Source organism: Pelophylax lessonae (genome assembly GCF_965119305.1).
Source record: "Pelophylax lessonae genome assembly, chromosome: 5".
In the NCBI taxonomy this organism is placed as follows: domain Eukaryota; kingdom Metazoa; phylum Chordata; class Amphibia; order Anura; family Ranidae; genus Pelophylax; species Pelophylax lessonae.
The window spans coordinates 468,931,616-468,948,043 of record NC_138772.1 but is presented as its reverse complement, the minus strand read 5'-3'; the positions used below and the strand labels follow the sequence as shown (position 1 = coordinate 468,948,043).

Sequence of the window (16,428 nt, the reverse complement as noted above, 5' to 3'; positions counted from 1 at the left end):
AAAAAGAGTGACAATTCTGGAAAAAAAAAAACATATTTTTGCTTTCTGCAATATAACATTCCCAAAAAAAAAAGTTTAAAAATCTAACTTTTTCATTATTTTAGGCCAACTTTTATTCTGCTACATATTTTTGGTAAAAAAAAACCTCAATAAGAGTATACCGATTGGTTTGCGCAAAAGTTATCGCGTCTACAAACTAGGGGAAAGATTTGTCATTTTTATTTATTTTTTTACTAGTAATAGCGACAATCGGCGATCTTTACTGGGACTGCGACATTGTGGCAGACAGATCAGACTCCTAACTGACATTTTACACTTTTGGGGGAACCAGTGACATACAGTATTACAGTAATCATTGCTAAAAATATGCACTGTTACTGTACTACTGACACTGGCAGGGAAGGAGGTTAACACCAGGGGCGATCAAAGGGTTAAATGTGTCCCTAGGGGGTGCTTTCCAACTGTGTGGGGGATGGGCTTGCTGAATGAACACAGAGATCTGTATTCCTTAATAGGAGGAACACAGGATCCCTGTGTTCATTGCTGACAGAACAGCGGTCTACCATGTTTACAACGTTCTGTCTCCACATGGAGTGATCGCGGGTGCCCAGCCGCAATCGCGGCCGCCGGACCCGCAGATCAACTTCCCCTAAAGTGAATGGGCGTGTGCCCCCACTCATGGTCCCGCAAAGCGACGTACAGTAACGTTATTTCGTGGGGCAGAGCCGACCTGCCGCAGTGTATGTACTGCTGGTGGTCAGCAAGTGGTTAAAGTATATCTAAAGGCAAAATGCTCCACGTGTCTCCTGTGACATCCATCCTCATTCAGCATCACAACCAATCACAGTTGCAGCTCCTTCCCCATCACTGTACTGGGTCAGCAGATTCGGCTCTCAGACTGAATGCCCCTTCATCAGCCTGCAGCAGCACGGACCCTGCGGAGACTGTGTGGGCGGTCCACTGTGCTGTGAAGCAAGTGTCCCTGTTTCGTCTGGAGTGTAACCTAACCAGAGACAGCGGGCCCCCCCACAGTGGCAACTGCTGCACCCCTGGTAGTTCTGCCACTGCAAGGCACCCTTTAAAATTGTGGACAATCTCTAGGCACCCCATTCTAAAATGTAAAAAAATGAAACTAATAGTCCTACAACATGTAGGACATACAACGTTGGAGATGATTTATTCTTCCAAAGCACACACACATTTGCACACTGGTACCGACTAGTATTCCATGGGATTGTACACCCCATTAACACCCATCATACCGTAAGAACATACCTAAAATATAAAATAAATACACAACAAGGATTGTGGAAAAGTTTAGGCCGCGGCCCCTTGATTGGGTTTAAAACAATTTTAATTATGAAATGAACTTTAACTTTAAATACCAAACAGAACCGCTGTTAACCATTAACAGATCAACATGCTTAGTCACTAAAACTCGAAGAAATATACCCCAGCTATGTGAAAGCTTGGAAGTGGTTTGCCAACATCCCTGGACTGAACAGGCAAAATGGGGGGTCCCCCTAGGGTGTGGGACTTTACCGGCAAACACACTTCCACAAATATATAAAAGTTAAATAATTTTATTAACAAATTTAAAATGGATCTCAGTGGATCTGAAGCATTACATAAATAATACAAAGAACATGAATGATGTGATGGCAAAAAATATATATGGCTGAAGAAAACAGTGATGCATATACTCAGAGGTATATATATATATATATATATATATATATATATATATTTCAGCGGACTCTACTAACTTACAACACCCCCTACCCTGTGATCTTCAGTACAACAGGCACATCCTCTCAATCAGAAGTGCTGATACATTTATCACAAGGTACCTCTCCCCCCTATTTCTATACCTATCCCAAGATCAGATCATTTATTCCTTCGAATACATTTTTTAAATAATTTGATTCTCCTACATATACAGTACGTTCACACAGAGACACGTGCAACCTCCTTTCAGGCATCCTCGCTGGGGCCACATTTGGGAAGACCCACACCCCCAGGGACCAAGGGGTGCATACATCGGCACTCAACACAGCGGAATCCTTTTTCTCTTTCTTTTAGCAGTAGTGACCCTCTTGTCACATCCCAAGTAACCTACAGGAACGAAACTTTTATATCCAGATCCTTTCTACAGGTATAACATTGAATGCTTGAAATATACTGAAACTGACATAATTTTCTATGCAATTAATTTATACAATATTTACTATGTTATGTAGGAAATCACAAACCTCCCCACTTTTCAGACCCCTGAAGAAAGGCCTGCGTGCCTGAAACGCGTCGGGTGGGAGGATTTCCTTCAAGAAACCAACATATACCTCTGAGTATATGCATCACTGTTTTCTTCAGCCATATATATTTTTTGCCATCACATCATTCATGTTCTTTGTATTATTTATGTAATGCTTCAGATCCACTGAGATACATTTTAAATTTGTTAATAAAATTATTTAACTTTTATATATTTGTTTGCCGGTAAAGTCCCACACCCTAGGGGGACCCCCCATTTTGCCTAGTCACTAAGACTCAAGCAGCAATATCTTATACCAATAACACCGTACCAACCACTGTCCACCTATAAAGTGGGCGACGTTACCCACATAAAGGTGGACAGCGACGAGGGGAAATAACAAAGGGGAGTAAGGGTGGGGGAGCAGGTCGAGAGATCCAGAAGGAAGGCTGAGGAGAATCCAGTGGTGAGTCCAGATGACAGACCTGAGGTAAATGCGGACTCCACCCAGTGGCAGAAGGGGATATAAGTAAAGGGTTACACTCATTGCCTAGATGTTTCCCACCAAAAGATTTGTCACTAATTCAGTACTCGGCAGCTGATGTTAATCTTCCTAGCAACAGCAGGCAGCTTGTCACCTGAAACACAAAACGGAGAGAACCAGCATAGCAGCCATAGAGAGACACATGCTTAACAATCATCATAGCCCTCTATTAGAGTAAAATGTATTTATAAAACAAATGGGTGTTAGGGGTGACAATCCCATATGGCCACTTCTCTATTTTATTCTTTAGTGACCCTGGCAGTTTTTTCTTCTTCCTTAGTTTCTCTCCATCACTTAGCTAATGTGACCCCAGTGCTGATGGAGAGGGGCAGGGAAGGTTAAAAAAAGAATGCTGTGAATTGTCCTCCCTATCAATCAATATCATTGGTTGTTAAGAAGCCGGCAGCCAGTTGGTGATAATGGTACAGAATGAAAATCTGTGGCTTTTGTGTAACTAAAGGCAGGCTTTATCCACCCAATGGTGTGTATATGATTTTTTGGGAAAATGTAGGCATTTTGCCAGGGCACCCCTGAAGAAACCTGAAAACACCCTGGTTGAAAGGCTGTATGACAAAACGACTGAAAAATAGAATGATCTGTGAGCTCTGTTACTGTACAAACAATACATCATATTCTGACTCCAACTGTTGTATTAGTGACTTATCCCTTGCTGAGACATATTCCTGGCCTGTATGAGCAGATATAATCACCGTGGACAATCTTCATCAGATAGCTGAACTCGCCAAAACACATCTTTTTCCATCCACATAGGTTTTATTGCAAGCAGCAGTTACAGCAGACAACAAGATGCGATAGATGAATGAAAGACCGTATTATGCAGGTCAAAACATGGTAATGTGATCCTGGATGCGAGCCGATTGCATGTGGCCTATACAGAAGTGGCCATCTTCATCCCCACAAGCATAAATAAAAAAGGAAGAAGTACATGGGAGGGAACACAGAAGGGAAAGGAAGAAAGGGGAAGTGCAACAACCAAAACAACCACAAGATGGCAGTATAATAACTAATTATATAGACATTACCATAACTATGCATTACATTAAATCTTACATATAAGTGTAACAGCACACATAATATACATTTGTATGTACAGTAACCATGGAGCTCACCAATTCTGCTTTTCATCCATTCTTCTTTCACAATCCATAGTAATCTACCTTGGTTTCCTCCATAATCTTTCTTTTGCTGTGCTTGGTATGGATATTGGTAGACTTCAATTGAAATTCTTCCTTTTGAACCACTTACTGACCAGCCCATAGTAAAAATAAGTCATTACAATGACGTTCAATACCGGTGTTATGGCAGCAGCTAGCTGCCATAACTCTGGTATATAGAAAAATGTGTATACTGCACTAACCAACCCAAATCATATAAAAGCTGCTAGCACAAACAACTGACAAACTCAAGGAATCTCAGTACCATCATATAACCCTGGTATAGTTTTTTTCTATGGGCGTTTCTGCATGGTCGTTTTCGGGCTTACCTGAGCCGTCAGTAAAGCCTGGAAGTGATCTGATGCAGCTGTTTGCAGGGCAGAAAGTCTGGTGAGGCAGAGGAAGATGGCCCCCACTCGTCTCTATGCCCTTGGAGGACTAGCTGGAGCAACCTCCGATGCCAATTCTGGTTCTTGCGCCAAAATAAATTACTTTTTTTTGTTTTAAATGACTGTAAAGGTTTGTTTGTTATTTAAAAAGCTCTGTGCAAAGTTTTTGCACAGAGCAGCCCTGATCCACCTCTTCAGGGGTGCCCTGGCGTTGCTCCGGGTTCTTCCTCTTCCCACAGAGAGACGTTTTGCATGGGGGCACCTGTGCGGGCGCATTCACGAGTCCCGCTTCTGCGTCCATTGACATAGACAGCAGGGCTCTGCCCCACCCCTGGCTCCCGTGTCACTGGATTTGATTGACAGCAGTGGGAGCCTTGTCTAATTTATCCAATGAGGTCCCGAGACAGTGGCTGCAGCAGAAAAGGTTTTTTCACCTTAAAGCACAGAATGCATTAAGGTGAAAAACCATGAGATTTTACAACTACTTTAAGTAAAAAATGTTTCCTTTTGCTTTTAAAGGTAAATGAGAGATCTGGGGTCTTTTTGACCTGTTGTTCTGATTTCTATTACAAGGGATATTTTACTTCCCTTGTATTATAAATAATAAAAGTGATCAAAAAAAAAAAAAAAAAAGGGGGACAGTAGAAAAATAAAAAGTAAAATAAATAGGATTTTTTTTTTTTTTTTTTTTAAAGCACCCATTTTTCTGTGCTCGTGCGCAGAAGCGAACGCATATGTAAGTTGCACCTGAATATGTAAACCGTGTTGAAACCACACATGAGGTATTGCCACGATCAATAGAGGGAGAGCAATAATTCTGGTGCAAGACCTCCTCTGTAACTCTAAACATTTTTAAAGCGTCTCCTATGAAGTTTTTAAGTACCTTCGTTTGCCGCCATTCCACAGGCGTGCGCAATATAAAACATGACATGTTATGTTTCCAAATACTCATCATACCAGCATCTTTCGCATTATACAAAAAAAAAAAACTATAGTGTCTTTTTTTTAAATTCATTAACCACTTTAAGACCGGAAGGATTTGCCCCCTTAATTACCAGGCCCTATTTTGTGATTCTGCACTGTGCTACTTTAACGGACAATTGCCCCTTCTGTGTGACACTGTACCCAAATAAAATTTACGTCCTTTTTTTCAACAAATAGAGCTTTCTTTTGATGGTATTTGATCACCTGTGTGGTTTTTTTTTTTGCGCTATTAACAAAAAAGAGCGACCATTTTGAAAAAAAAAATTTTTTTCACATTCTGCTATATGACATTCTCAAAAAAAAAAAAATTAAAAATCAAAATTTTTTAACATTTTAAGCCAATTTGTTTTCTGCTACATATAAGCGTATTTTGATTGGTTTGCGCAAAAGTTATCGCGTCTACTAACTACGGGAAAGATTTATGTCATTTTTAATGTGTTTTTTTTCTTACTAGTAATGGCGGCAATCTGCGTTTTTTTTTTTTTTTTTTTTTTGCGGGACTGCAACATTGTGGCGGACAGATCGGACCCCTAACTGACATTTTTGACACTTTTGGGGGTACCAGTGACATTACTACAGTAATCAGTGCTATACATATGCACTGTTACTGTAATAATGACATTTGCAGGGAAGGGGTTAATAATATAGGTGGTCAAGGGGTTAAATGTGACTCTAGGGGAGTGACTCTAACTGTATGGGGGTTGGGCTTCTGAAATGATCAGAGACATGCAATCCTATATAGAAGGATCACATGAGCTCTGTGATCATCCCAGGGAGAAGGACGGTCGTCTGTGTTTACAACAGCCGACCATCCTTCTCTCTCAGCGGGGAGCAAACACCTGCATCGACTTCCCCGCTGACGGGGGCAGGAGCGTGCCGTCGGCGGCGAGCGCTTGCCCCCTAGCTCCTCCCAGGCAAGCGACGTAGATCTACGTCGTTTTGCCTGTACGAACCAGCCTGCTGCAGTAAATATACAGGAGGCGGTCGGCAACTGGTTAAAGTGTATTTTGTTCCAAAAAAATTGTATTTGAAAGACCGCTGCGCAAATACAGTGTGGTGTAAAATATAGCAACAATCACCATTTTACTCTTCAGGGTCTCTGCTAAAAAAATATATAATGTTTGATGGATCAAAGTAATTTTCTAGCAAAAAACACTATTTAAAAATTTATAAACAAAAAGTTTCAGAAAAGGCCTGAAAAGTAAACAGAACCAAGAGACCTTTTTGTTTTGCTGCTGTATAATGACTTACTGTTTAGTGCCACACTTTTCATATGTCATTTTTTTTTTTTTTTTTTCCAGTTGCGGACGCAGTATGGAGACATATTCAGCCTCAACATATTCTTTGAAAAGACTGTTGTAATAAATGGATATGATGCCATAAAAGAGGCGTTGGTCACAAAATCAGAAGACACATCAGACCGGCCCTCTATACCCATGTTTGAACATGTCGGATTGAATAATGGTAATTATTGGGAAACTTGTGTGGAAGCCAGCGAGGTGGGCCAGCGTCTTGGGGGAGGAGGGGGGGAGCAAACACATCATTCTAGTAAACCAACTAGTCCTTTTTTTTTTTTTTTTTTTTTAAAACATCCTAAACTAATAGTAATATACAGGTTGCCTTTGCTGGCCCCATTGTGAAAATGCAAGTTGTCTGGTCTAGTGGCTTTGATGTTTTCAAGTCCGAACAATGAATGGCATATTTATAAAGCAGTACACGTGAATTTTATCAAACATTCACTGATGGGGAATCAATCACTCTCATTTAAAGCACTTGTACCAGGAAGACTGACCTGATATGGATGTCTGCTGAATGTCAGATTTACTGCTTTATGAATATGCCCCTTGATTTACACACATTGTCTTGGTCATTAAGTCAAAGTATTGAAGCCATTGGATTAGCAGCCATGTTTTTTTAAGCACTTTTACAATTTAGGCAGCAAATACATGTGCTTGTCTACTGGTGAGTCGTTTGAGCCTGAAGAAGGCCCTGGATACTGGTTCTAGGCTGTACATTGGACTTCAAGGTTTCCCTAGGTCATAACTGAAGTGAATCAGTGCCCAGATTAAAGTGTTACTAAACCTACAATAGTAAAATGAGTCTGTGTATGCAGTAAAGCATGTTTGTTATACTCACTGTGGAACCTAAGGGGTTAATCCTCTGCATCGTGTAAAAAGGCAGTTTGAGCCTGTCTTCTCTGATCCTCCCTTTCTTTCACTATCTCCAAACCATCTCCCCATAGAAAAGAGCCTTGGGTGCAAGATGTATATGGTCAGTTTGGTGGTTTGGTGTGTATTGCTAAAGAGTTGTTTTTTTCTTGGGAGGGTGCGTGTGATCAGCAACCAGCACTGTCCAAACAGGGTCAGGGGTCCTGCAGCCTAATAGGACAGTCAGAGGAGAATGAAATCTTCTCCTACAAGCTTTAACCAGACACTGATAGAAGCCATTAGACTGCTATATACTGCTGATTAGAAAAGGTATTTAGTAGTTTATATTTACTAAAACTAGTGCATTTCTGTGTACTGTGGGAGACCAGATAAAGTTAATGCAGGGTCCTAGGTTTAGTAACACTTTAAGAACACTAAACTGTTTAACTTTAATGGCTCATTCACATGGGTGCTCAGCCATGAAAAAATGTTTGTTTACGTTTTCTACTAGGGTTGAGCGGTGTGCAGGCAGCCCCTATAAAGTCATTGGATACGCATCTTCTGTACAGACTCCTCCACAAAGTGGAGTTCACAGGTATGCAGAAATGCATGTGTCCGGGTTCGTGCGCCCATCCTGCATACCTGTCAGCTGTGCAGGCAAGTCCATACAGTTGATACGCATTAATTTACTTTATATGAGATTCCTGCACACAGCTCAGTTTGAATAAAGTCCTAAAATAAGCCATCATTGTCCTCTTTAGCTGCAGGTATTGTGGAGGAATGCATGCAAGGAAAAGCTGGTATTCCAGTACAACAACATAAACGGACCTCATTTAATGTACGATGATAACATGGAGCCAAAAAAACTGCCAACGCTGTATTTTATCATCTTTTGTTAAAGGAAGTTTGTTTATTGTCATACTGGCGTGTCGGCTTTTCCTTGCATGTATTCCTCCACAATGCCTGTACATACAGAGGTGGATGAGGGCTTATTTTTTTTAGCCACAACAGCCGAAATGCATTGGCTGTTTTTTCATCTGTTTTTTATTAAAGGAAGTCTGTTTTATGTTGTTACACTGAAGCTGCTTCACTTGCTGTTCATTGTGGAGGAATTTGTCTTCTAAGTTCACAACAAAGGCACTGAAATCTTAGCTTTTTTTAGTTTTTTTCTCCTTTATACTCTTTTCAATTGCAACACAGTCTTGGCAGGCTGCCAACCCTCTAATATAAAGACACAGCATATTATTTCTTAGCTGTTAGAAAGCAACTGAAACCTGACTTATGTACCGGTGCGATTTGTCATGCCGTTTGACAGTTCCAAATCAAATGACAAGTTGCACCCCATTGTCGGCAATGGAACCATTCAAATTGCAACTTATGTCGCAGCGACTTTGAAAAAGGTTCCTGCACTACTCTACATTTGACAATTTCAATAAAGGCGGTGCAAATTGCACTGATGTGCGGCTTTAAAATCGTGATAAAATAAAATAATCACAAATCCTGCAGAATATCTGTAATTGGGAGTGGCACTGTCCCTTTCCGTGGGGCTCAACATGTTTCGTGTAAGAAGCGAAACTACGTGAAATATGTTGTGCTCCATGTAAAGGGACGGCATTCCCAATTAGATATTCTGCAGGATTTATGATGTATTTTGTGAACACCATTGTATACATTTAAAGGGGTCACCGCCCCTATCGACACATAGGTGCAAATATCCTACTGTTGGGTTTTAACCGATTTAAATGTACTATATTAAAATTGATATTTTTTTACTAATAGGAGTGTTGTGTGCCAAAAAATCCATGGACAACTAATATTTCTTGTTTCATATCAATAGGACATGGCACTTGCTGTATGTTCTAAATCAGCAAGAACTCATAGTACTGTACCACTCAGTAATTTCTTGTTGTTTATCCATTTTTGTAAATGAGAGACATCAGTTCATTCCCCTGACCACAGGCCCATCTTTCATGAATGGGCACGCTGGGCAGTTGCCCGGGGGCCCGACTTGCCTGACTTGCCTGGGGGGCCCCACCTGCCTACGACCAAGCCCCAGCCAAGCATTAGTCCCAATTCATGTGTGCATCCCGCCGCCGAACCTAGCAGATGGCAAGCGCCTGATGGCCCTGTGCTGCTGTCAGGCCACTTAGGCCATGGAAGGGGAGCCCACAACTGCAGGAATGCCTGTCCCCCTCCATGGGGACAGGCACACACAGGACAGTCGAGTCTGACTCCCGTCCGTGTGTGGGTTCACCGGACCCAGCCGCCCAACTTGGAAGCTTTCATTAGCATGGCACTGCTTTACCAATAAATATAGCCTTATCGATAATTTGCATTTTTATTCTCGTGGGTGATTGTGTAGGCAGGGCCCCAGTGCACTGCATTGCCCGGGGGTCTATAATGCTCTTAAGATGGCACTGCCTGACCATGCTAAGCAGCAAGGATGGGGGAATTTGCTTGTTTGCTACTGTTTTTCTGTAGCTGTTACTTGGAACAGTGATGTCATCTGACTGGTGGCAATCACTTTTCAGCCCACAACTTTCCACCCAAATCCTTTGGCAAAACTCAATTTAATTATCAAATTTTGATGAAGTAGGTGGTGCCAATGGGGCCATCCACAACTTGATTCAGTCAATTCAGCAGAAATTCAATGAAATTTGAGCAGTGTATGACTAGCTTAAGCAACATACACTGGACCTTACACAGGTGGAAATAAAGATTATGTCATGCTTTCACAGCAAAATCATATATCGCACAACGTCAATTTCTCAGAGTATCACGATGGGATGACATCAGTATTCCTTTTGTGCCAGAATACATCATTGCTTAAATATTTATCTGTTGCATCATTGAAAATGTATTACATTGCACAATCAGTATCCTATCTAAACACACTAAGGCAAGGCATATTAGTAATGAGCCATAACTAACAATCAGAGATAATGTTTTCTGTTGTAAACCGGTTGATGAAAACGACTTTATAGCGAGTTAAACCTTCAACAACAGAACAGGCTACATAATGGATGGACACTTTACCACTTCAGCACCAGAAGGTTTACCCCCCTTCATGACCAGGCCATTTTTTGCGATACGGCACTGCGTTAATTTAACTGACAATTGCGCAGTCATGCGATGCTGTACCCAAATAAAATGGATGTCCCTTTTTCCCCTCAAATAGAGCTTTTTTTCTTGGTGGTATTTGACCACCTCTGCGGTTTTTATTTTTTGTGCTAGAAACAAAAAAAGACTGACAATGTTGAAAAAAACAAAACAATATTTTTTACTCTCTGCTATAAAACACATCCAATTAAAAAAATTTAAAAAATCTAATTTCTTCATCAATTTAGGTCAATATATATTATGCTACATATTTTTGGTAAAAAAAATCCCAATAAGCGTATATTGTTTGGGGTTACGCTAAAGTTATAGCTTCCGGCTTCTGTGGAACGGGGATGCTGAAAAACCAGTGCTGACTAGTGGTGTTGTAGGGGGGGCCGTTCCACAGAAGCCGGACGTTAGGCCGGCTTCTGTCAAAGGATCACTGTACTAACAGAACAACAAGCTCCTCAGTTTTTTTTTTTTCTTGTTCAGCCTGCTGGGTTGAACGAAAAATAACTGCCTGTGTGTATCAGACATTAGTTTTGGTTCTAGTACAGAAAAGGATGGTGGGCTGCTTGCTCTACATCTTACTCTCCCCTTACATAAAGGCGTCTTCTGTAAAAAGGACGAAGGGAGATTCCATTTACACACCTCTTGTATTCTGTGAAAAGAGTACAAGAAGTTTTTTGATGGAGGGGGTGGAGGAAGGTGGAGAACGTCACAATTTCCCCTCATACATTTAAAGAAGGCCTTATATTCGAGAGAAGAGAAAGGTGGAGCACAAGTAGTCCACTATCCTTCGTACTACAGCCAGAACTGTCAGTATTAGTGCCCAAAGTTCAGTGCAGTAGTGTCTGGGATGAATGAAACAATTTTTTACCTAACACACCACCATCCACACACTACTCACCCGTCCGTTTTTAAAGTTGATTATGATAGCAGTGCACTTTAATAATGTTTGTTGTAGGTTTTCGTATTTGGGAACCTGTGCTAGCAGCTTTTTATTTTTTACTTTTTGTTCAATATTTTGTTACACTTTTTTTAGTGCGGAATTATACACATTTTGATTACTACTTTATTACCATATTCAATCATTAACTTTAAATACTGTGTAAATGTGCTTCATAATAGTAATAGCTTATATCTATCCAGCCAAAGAAGTTGTTACCTAAGGTAATGTAACCGCAATGAACTACCAGGGCTCTGTTGAGCACTCTAGAAGTTCATTGAGTCTTCCTGTCAGGGTGTAACTGCTACATAGACAGTCTGCAGGACTGTGGCATTACATTCACAACCTGCTTATCGTGGGTGCAATGATCTAAAGCATGGGTGTCCAACCTTTTGGCTTCTCTGGGCCACATTGAGTGTAGAGAAATTTTCTCGGGCCGCATATAAAATATATATACTATAGTTAAGGTATATAAGTAATAAAATGCCGCTGCGCCCTTCCCGCGCCATCACGCCCCCCACACTATCTTAACACAACTAGAGGATGATCAAATGAAATGGAAACAGTATAGAGAGGTTCACTTCTTCTGAGCGATATTAAAGGAACACTCTAACCACCATGACTACTTCAGTGATTTGAAGTGGTCATGGTGGTAGGAGTCAGAAACACTGCACATGCTCGCCTCCCCCCCCACTCCCCTCTGAGGCAGCTTCTGCCTACCGTTAGTTGGCAGCTGCTGTGGCCATGCCCCCGACCCAACTTCCTTCCTCCCCAGCAAAAAAAAATTGTCAAGGGGCAGTGGGCCGCATTGCCTGAGGTTCCGGGCCGCAGGTTGGACATGCCTGATCTAAAGGCTCCTAACAAAAAAAATAGATGCATATTTTTTTTACCTGCAACAAAATGTGCATTTATTTATTTTATTTTTTGTAACGGTGAACTTATCCTTTGAATATTGCAGTACATACATTTATATAACATGAAACCATAGTTTTATATTAAGACCGGGATTGATTAGGGACCACAAGTCACTTGTAAGGTAATCTTTGTGCCCTCTCTTCCAATCAGCAAGTTCTGTTTGTAAGAATTACAAACACAAAGGAACTGATTTGAAGACAAGTGGAAGTACTTGTAGGCAGACTATTCTGCCTGTGCTTTACCACTAAGGACTTCATCCTTCATCAATAGACATCATATAGTGCAGGCAGCATATTAATAGAATTGTTAAAATCAGTATTAGTTTGATTCACTCTTCAATAATCCTGGTTTTTCATGGTTTAGGCATCGCCTTTAGCAGATATAGCCAGCACTGGAAGGAACAAAGACGGTTTGCTCTTTATACTTTGAGAAACTTTGGGATGGGGAAAAAATCTATTGAAGAGCGAGTACAGGAGGAGGCCAGCTACCTCTGCTCTGCTTTCCAGGATGAAGAAGGTAAGACAACCTATGATTAGCGGTGTTGTACAACATTCAATATTTTTATACTGTGGTAGCAATGTGATTTTTGAATAACAAATTACAATACAGTAGGGATAGAATATAGTGAAATTCTGTAAGGTTTTTTTACACTCTCAGAAATGACCTGCAGTTTTCCTTATTCCAAGCTCCAGGCATCTACCTCCTGGGTCACAGTGCAACACTGAGGTTTACAGTACATTTCAGTAAAAGGAGAATCCATGCCACAGCGGTGGTGGCCAACTACTGCATTGCAAACTTGAGCCCATGATGGTACTGAGCACCTTCCCTACTCTTGTCTTGCTCTCACTCTTACATCCCAGCCCATTAAACATGGAAAGTCAAGTTATGTTCAGGTTGTGTTTTACCAGCTTCACCTAAACATACCTGGTTGGCAAATAATCTGTTCCTCACAAAGAACCAATATGGTAGCTTAAGGCAAGTTTCAATAGAGCAAACTTCTTTCAAAATTGCTAATAGTCAAGTGATTACAGTGTCATAGGCTCTCAGATAGTGTCTTCAAAAAGTAGAAATTCTGTCCTGTTGTCCTTGGAAGGCTCTACCAAACTCTGCAAAGTCCTTTAATATGGGTACACAGAGCGATTTTGAAGAGTAACTTCACTCCCCCTGTATTTCTTTTCTCCTTCTTACCTGTTATACAGGGCTGTCTTCAATTAATATACCCACCTGCATAGTGAATCCAGCATTGGCCTTCACAGCCATCTTCCCCTATGACCTCATTGGGATCCAAGCTGCCTCCCTTAGTTTGTTGCAGATGGCCCCCGATGACATGCGCCCTATAGGCCCTGTTTACTGGCCGTTGTGAGTTCCTGCTCCTACAGCCTCCAGGGATATTCCAGGAGGTTGCAAAAGCAGAGACACATCATTCTGGACTAGATGAGAACGGTGGTAGTGGACGAGGCCATAGCCAAAAATAAATAAAAAATTCAGAGTTCAAGTAGCTCCCAGTAGTGAAAGTCTTTAAGTCTCTCTGGTTGTTCTTTGGGATTCTCCCACTTCCCCCAAAAGGGAAGCCCATGTGTAAGATATGCCTGTGCCTTACATCATGGCTCCTGGTCTCACTAATTTCCCATGAAAAAAGATTCTCCCTTCATAGGGAAACACTCCGCTGTGAGGCTGCAGATGGTATTTTTATGCTATGTCTGTGGCAAAATGGCTGCTAATATCTCAAAAGAGATTGTGATACAGACCTCTACATAATGATGCTCGAAGCCCACAGCAGGGGACACATTAGTTCTATGCTATACTCCCTTTTGAAAAGTTGCTACACAGATAAATTCTGGACAAGTAAGGACAATTAGTCACCCAGCCATGGGAGCATTGCAGTACAATTATTTCAACTACTACTACTTACTACATTCAGATATTTATTCCTTAACTTTAATAAAAACAGAACTAGCTTGCATTAGGAAAATACATTTGAAATCTTGTTACCATGATCAAGCCTTCATCCTTGCTTTGCTTTCATTTTTTATTAGTGAATTAGTTTGATTTTTGGAATAATGCTACCATAATTTTGGTTTTTAAATCTCTTCAGGGCATTCATTTGATCCATATGTATTGCTTAATAATGCAGTCAGCAATGTCATCTGCTCTATAATTTTTGGAGACCGATTTGATTATAGCGACGCATCATTCCAGAGGATGATCCACCTGCTAAGAGAGTCATTTGAACTGGAATCAAAACCTATTACTCAGGTAGTCCTTTGTATATAATCAGTGTTTGATTTTCTGATATACATGTACAGAGCTAATAATCCCATCATTTACTTTACTGCCTTCATTTTTGACATGAGAATCTTGTTTCGAAATAAAACAGCTGATAGCCAATCATATTCTTTAAAATGTATATGCTCACAATCTGACCCTCCTCAATATAAAGAAAAAAGAGTGCTGTGAAAATAATTTACTTAAATATGTGGATCACAATCTCATTAATAGGGCAGGCATCATTACATAAAATGCCATAATGAAGGGGAAATAAAAAAAGACTGACACAGTATATCTAGATTAAAATTAGCAGCTAATCCCGAATTTTGTAAATTAAATTCACAACCACTCTAAAATAAAATGACTTAATTGTCACTGGTTTCTAGAACCTACCCCCCCCCCACACACCCCCCTATCTTTATCAATAAAACTATGCCAAGCCTTGCCATTGATCCAACCATGCCTGCCCACATATACCTGTTGGGTCAATAAGATCCTGGAACATTTGGCGTCATTCCCCACAGTATGTACGTTTCCTTTTAACCATTCTACAGTGGAAAAGGCAATAAAACCAATGGAAGTCACTTCTCATCATTGAACTTTTCTCATGTCCCTATTCTTATGACACAATAGTGATGGAAGTTTAGGGCGTGATAGTGTTAGCTGGGATCTCTGGCATATATTGCATAGTTGGAACCCCTTTTAATTTGCCATTAAAATAATGCACATATGGATCCTTTGCATAGTATTTGCACTTTCTTGCATGTAGCATTGCCATTAATATTTATGCAATTTTCTGTTACATCCTTTTGAACTGGATTACAGCCAGTGATGGCAGTTAAAATATGACTACTTGAGATTGATCATACTGATCCGGGAATGAAGAAAGGATGTCCCAAGTAAGGAAATTAGCACTTAGCTCTTAGGAAATTAGGTGGAGCTCTGCTGACTTCCATCATCTGATCATGTGCAAGAAAAATACTGTTTATTGTATTTATCTTGCACACGATTGGGTATTCTTTGCAAAGTGAAATTGCATCATATTTACCACGCTAAGGGAAACGGCCTGGGGTACCAGACAAGGATGTCCGATGTCTCCTGGGCTACTTGCCCTGCTAATCGAGCCTCTGGCTATCGCACTGAGGGCCTCATCTGAGGTTCAGGTTGTAAGCCTGACAGAAAAGGTGTCATTATTTGCAGACAATATGGTGCTATTTTTTAGTGATTCTGATGCTTCCCTGACAGCAGCGTTATCCATTTTCAAATCCTTCGCTAGACTCTCTGGGTTAAAAGTGAATTGCGGCAAATCTCAAGTCCTTCTTTTAAAAATACCTTCTCTGCCCTGCAGGGTTGCGGCTAATCGCCCTTTTCAGCAGGTAAACGGGGTTAAATACCTGGGCATTCATATTTCTAATTTAGTCTCAGACTTCATTACCTTAAATGTTACCCCTTTATTACAGGCATTAAAGTGTAGATTGCAGGTTTGGGAAAACCTACCCTTGACACTCATTTGGAAAGTTAACCTACTAAAGATTAAGTTCCTGTATGTATTCGGTAATTCACCAGTGTGGATTCCGAAATATATGTTCTGGAACATTGACAGTCTGGTCTCTGCTTTCTTATGGAATAGACAAAACCCTAAGATCAAAGTTGAGGTACTCCAGCAACCATGGAAACAAGTGGGACTAGCGGTTCCTAAACTTCCTT

The 16,428-nt window shown here is 40.7% G+C and overlaps 1 protein-coding gene across 1 annotated transcript in view; it reads left to right on the top strand.

Annotated features, from left to right (window-relative positions):
* Positions 1-16,428, top strand: part of LOC309556556 (uncharacterized protein) — a 113,985-nt gene that overhangs the window by 65,572 nt on the left and 31,985 nt on the right. Inside the window, exons 12-14 of the mRNA XM_082259004.1 lie at positions 6,645-6,807; positions 12,817-12,969; positions 14,549-14,709. Coding sequence (XP_082115130.1) covers positions 6,645-6,807; positions 12,817-12,969; positions 14,549-14,709 — 477 coding nt within the window. The remainder of the gene's footprint in view (positions 1-6,644; positions 6,808-12,816; positions 12,970-14,548; positions 14,710-16,428) is intronic.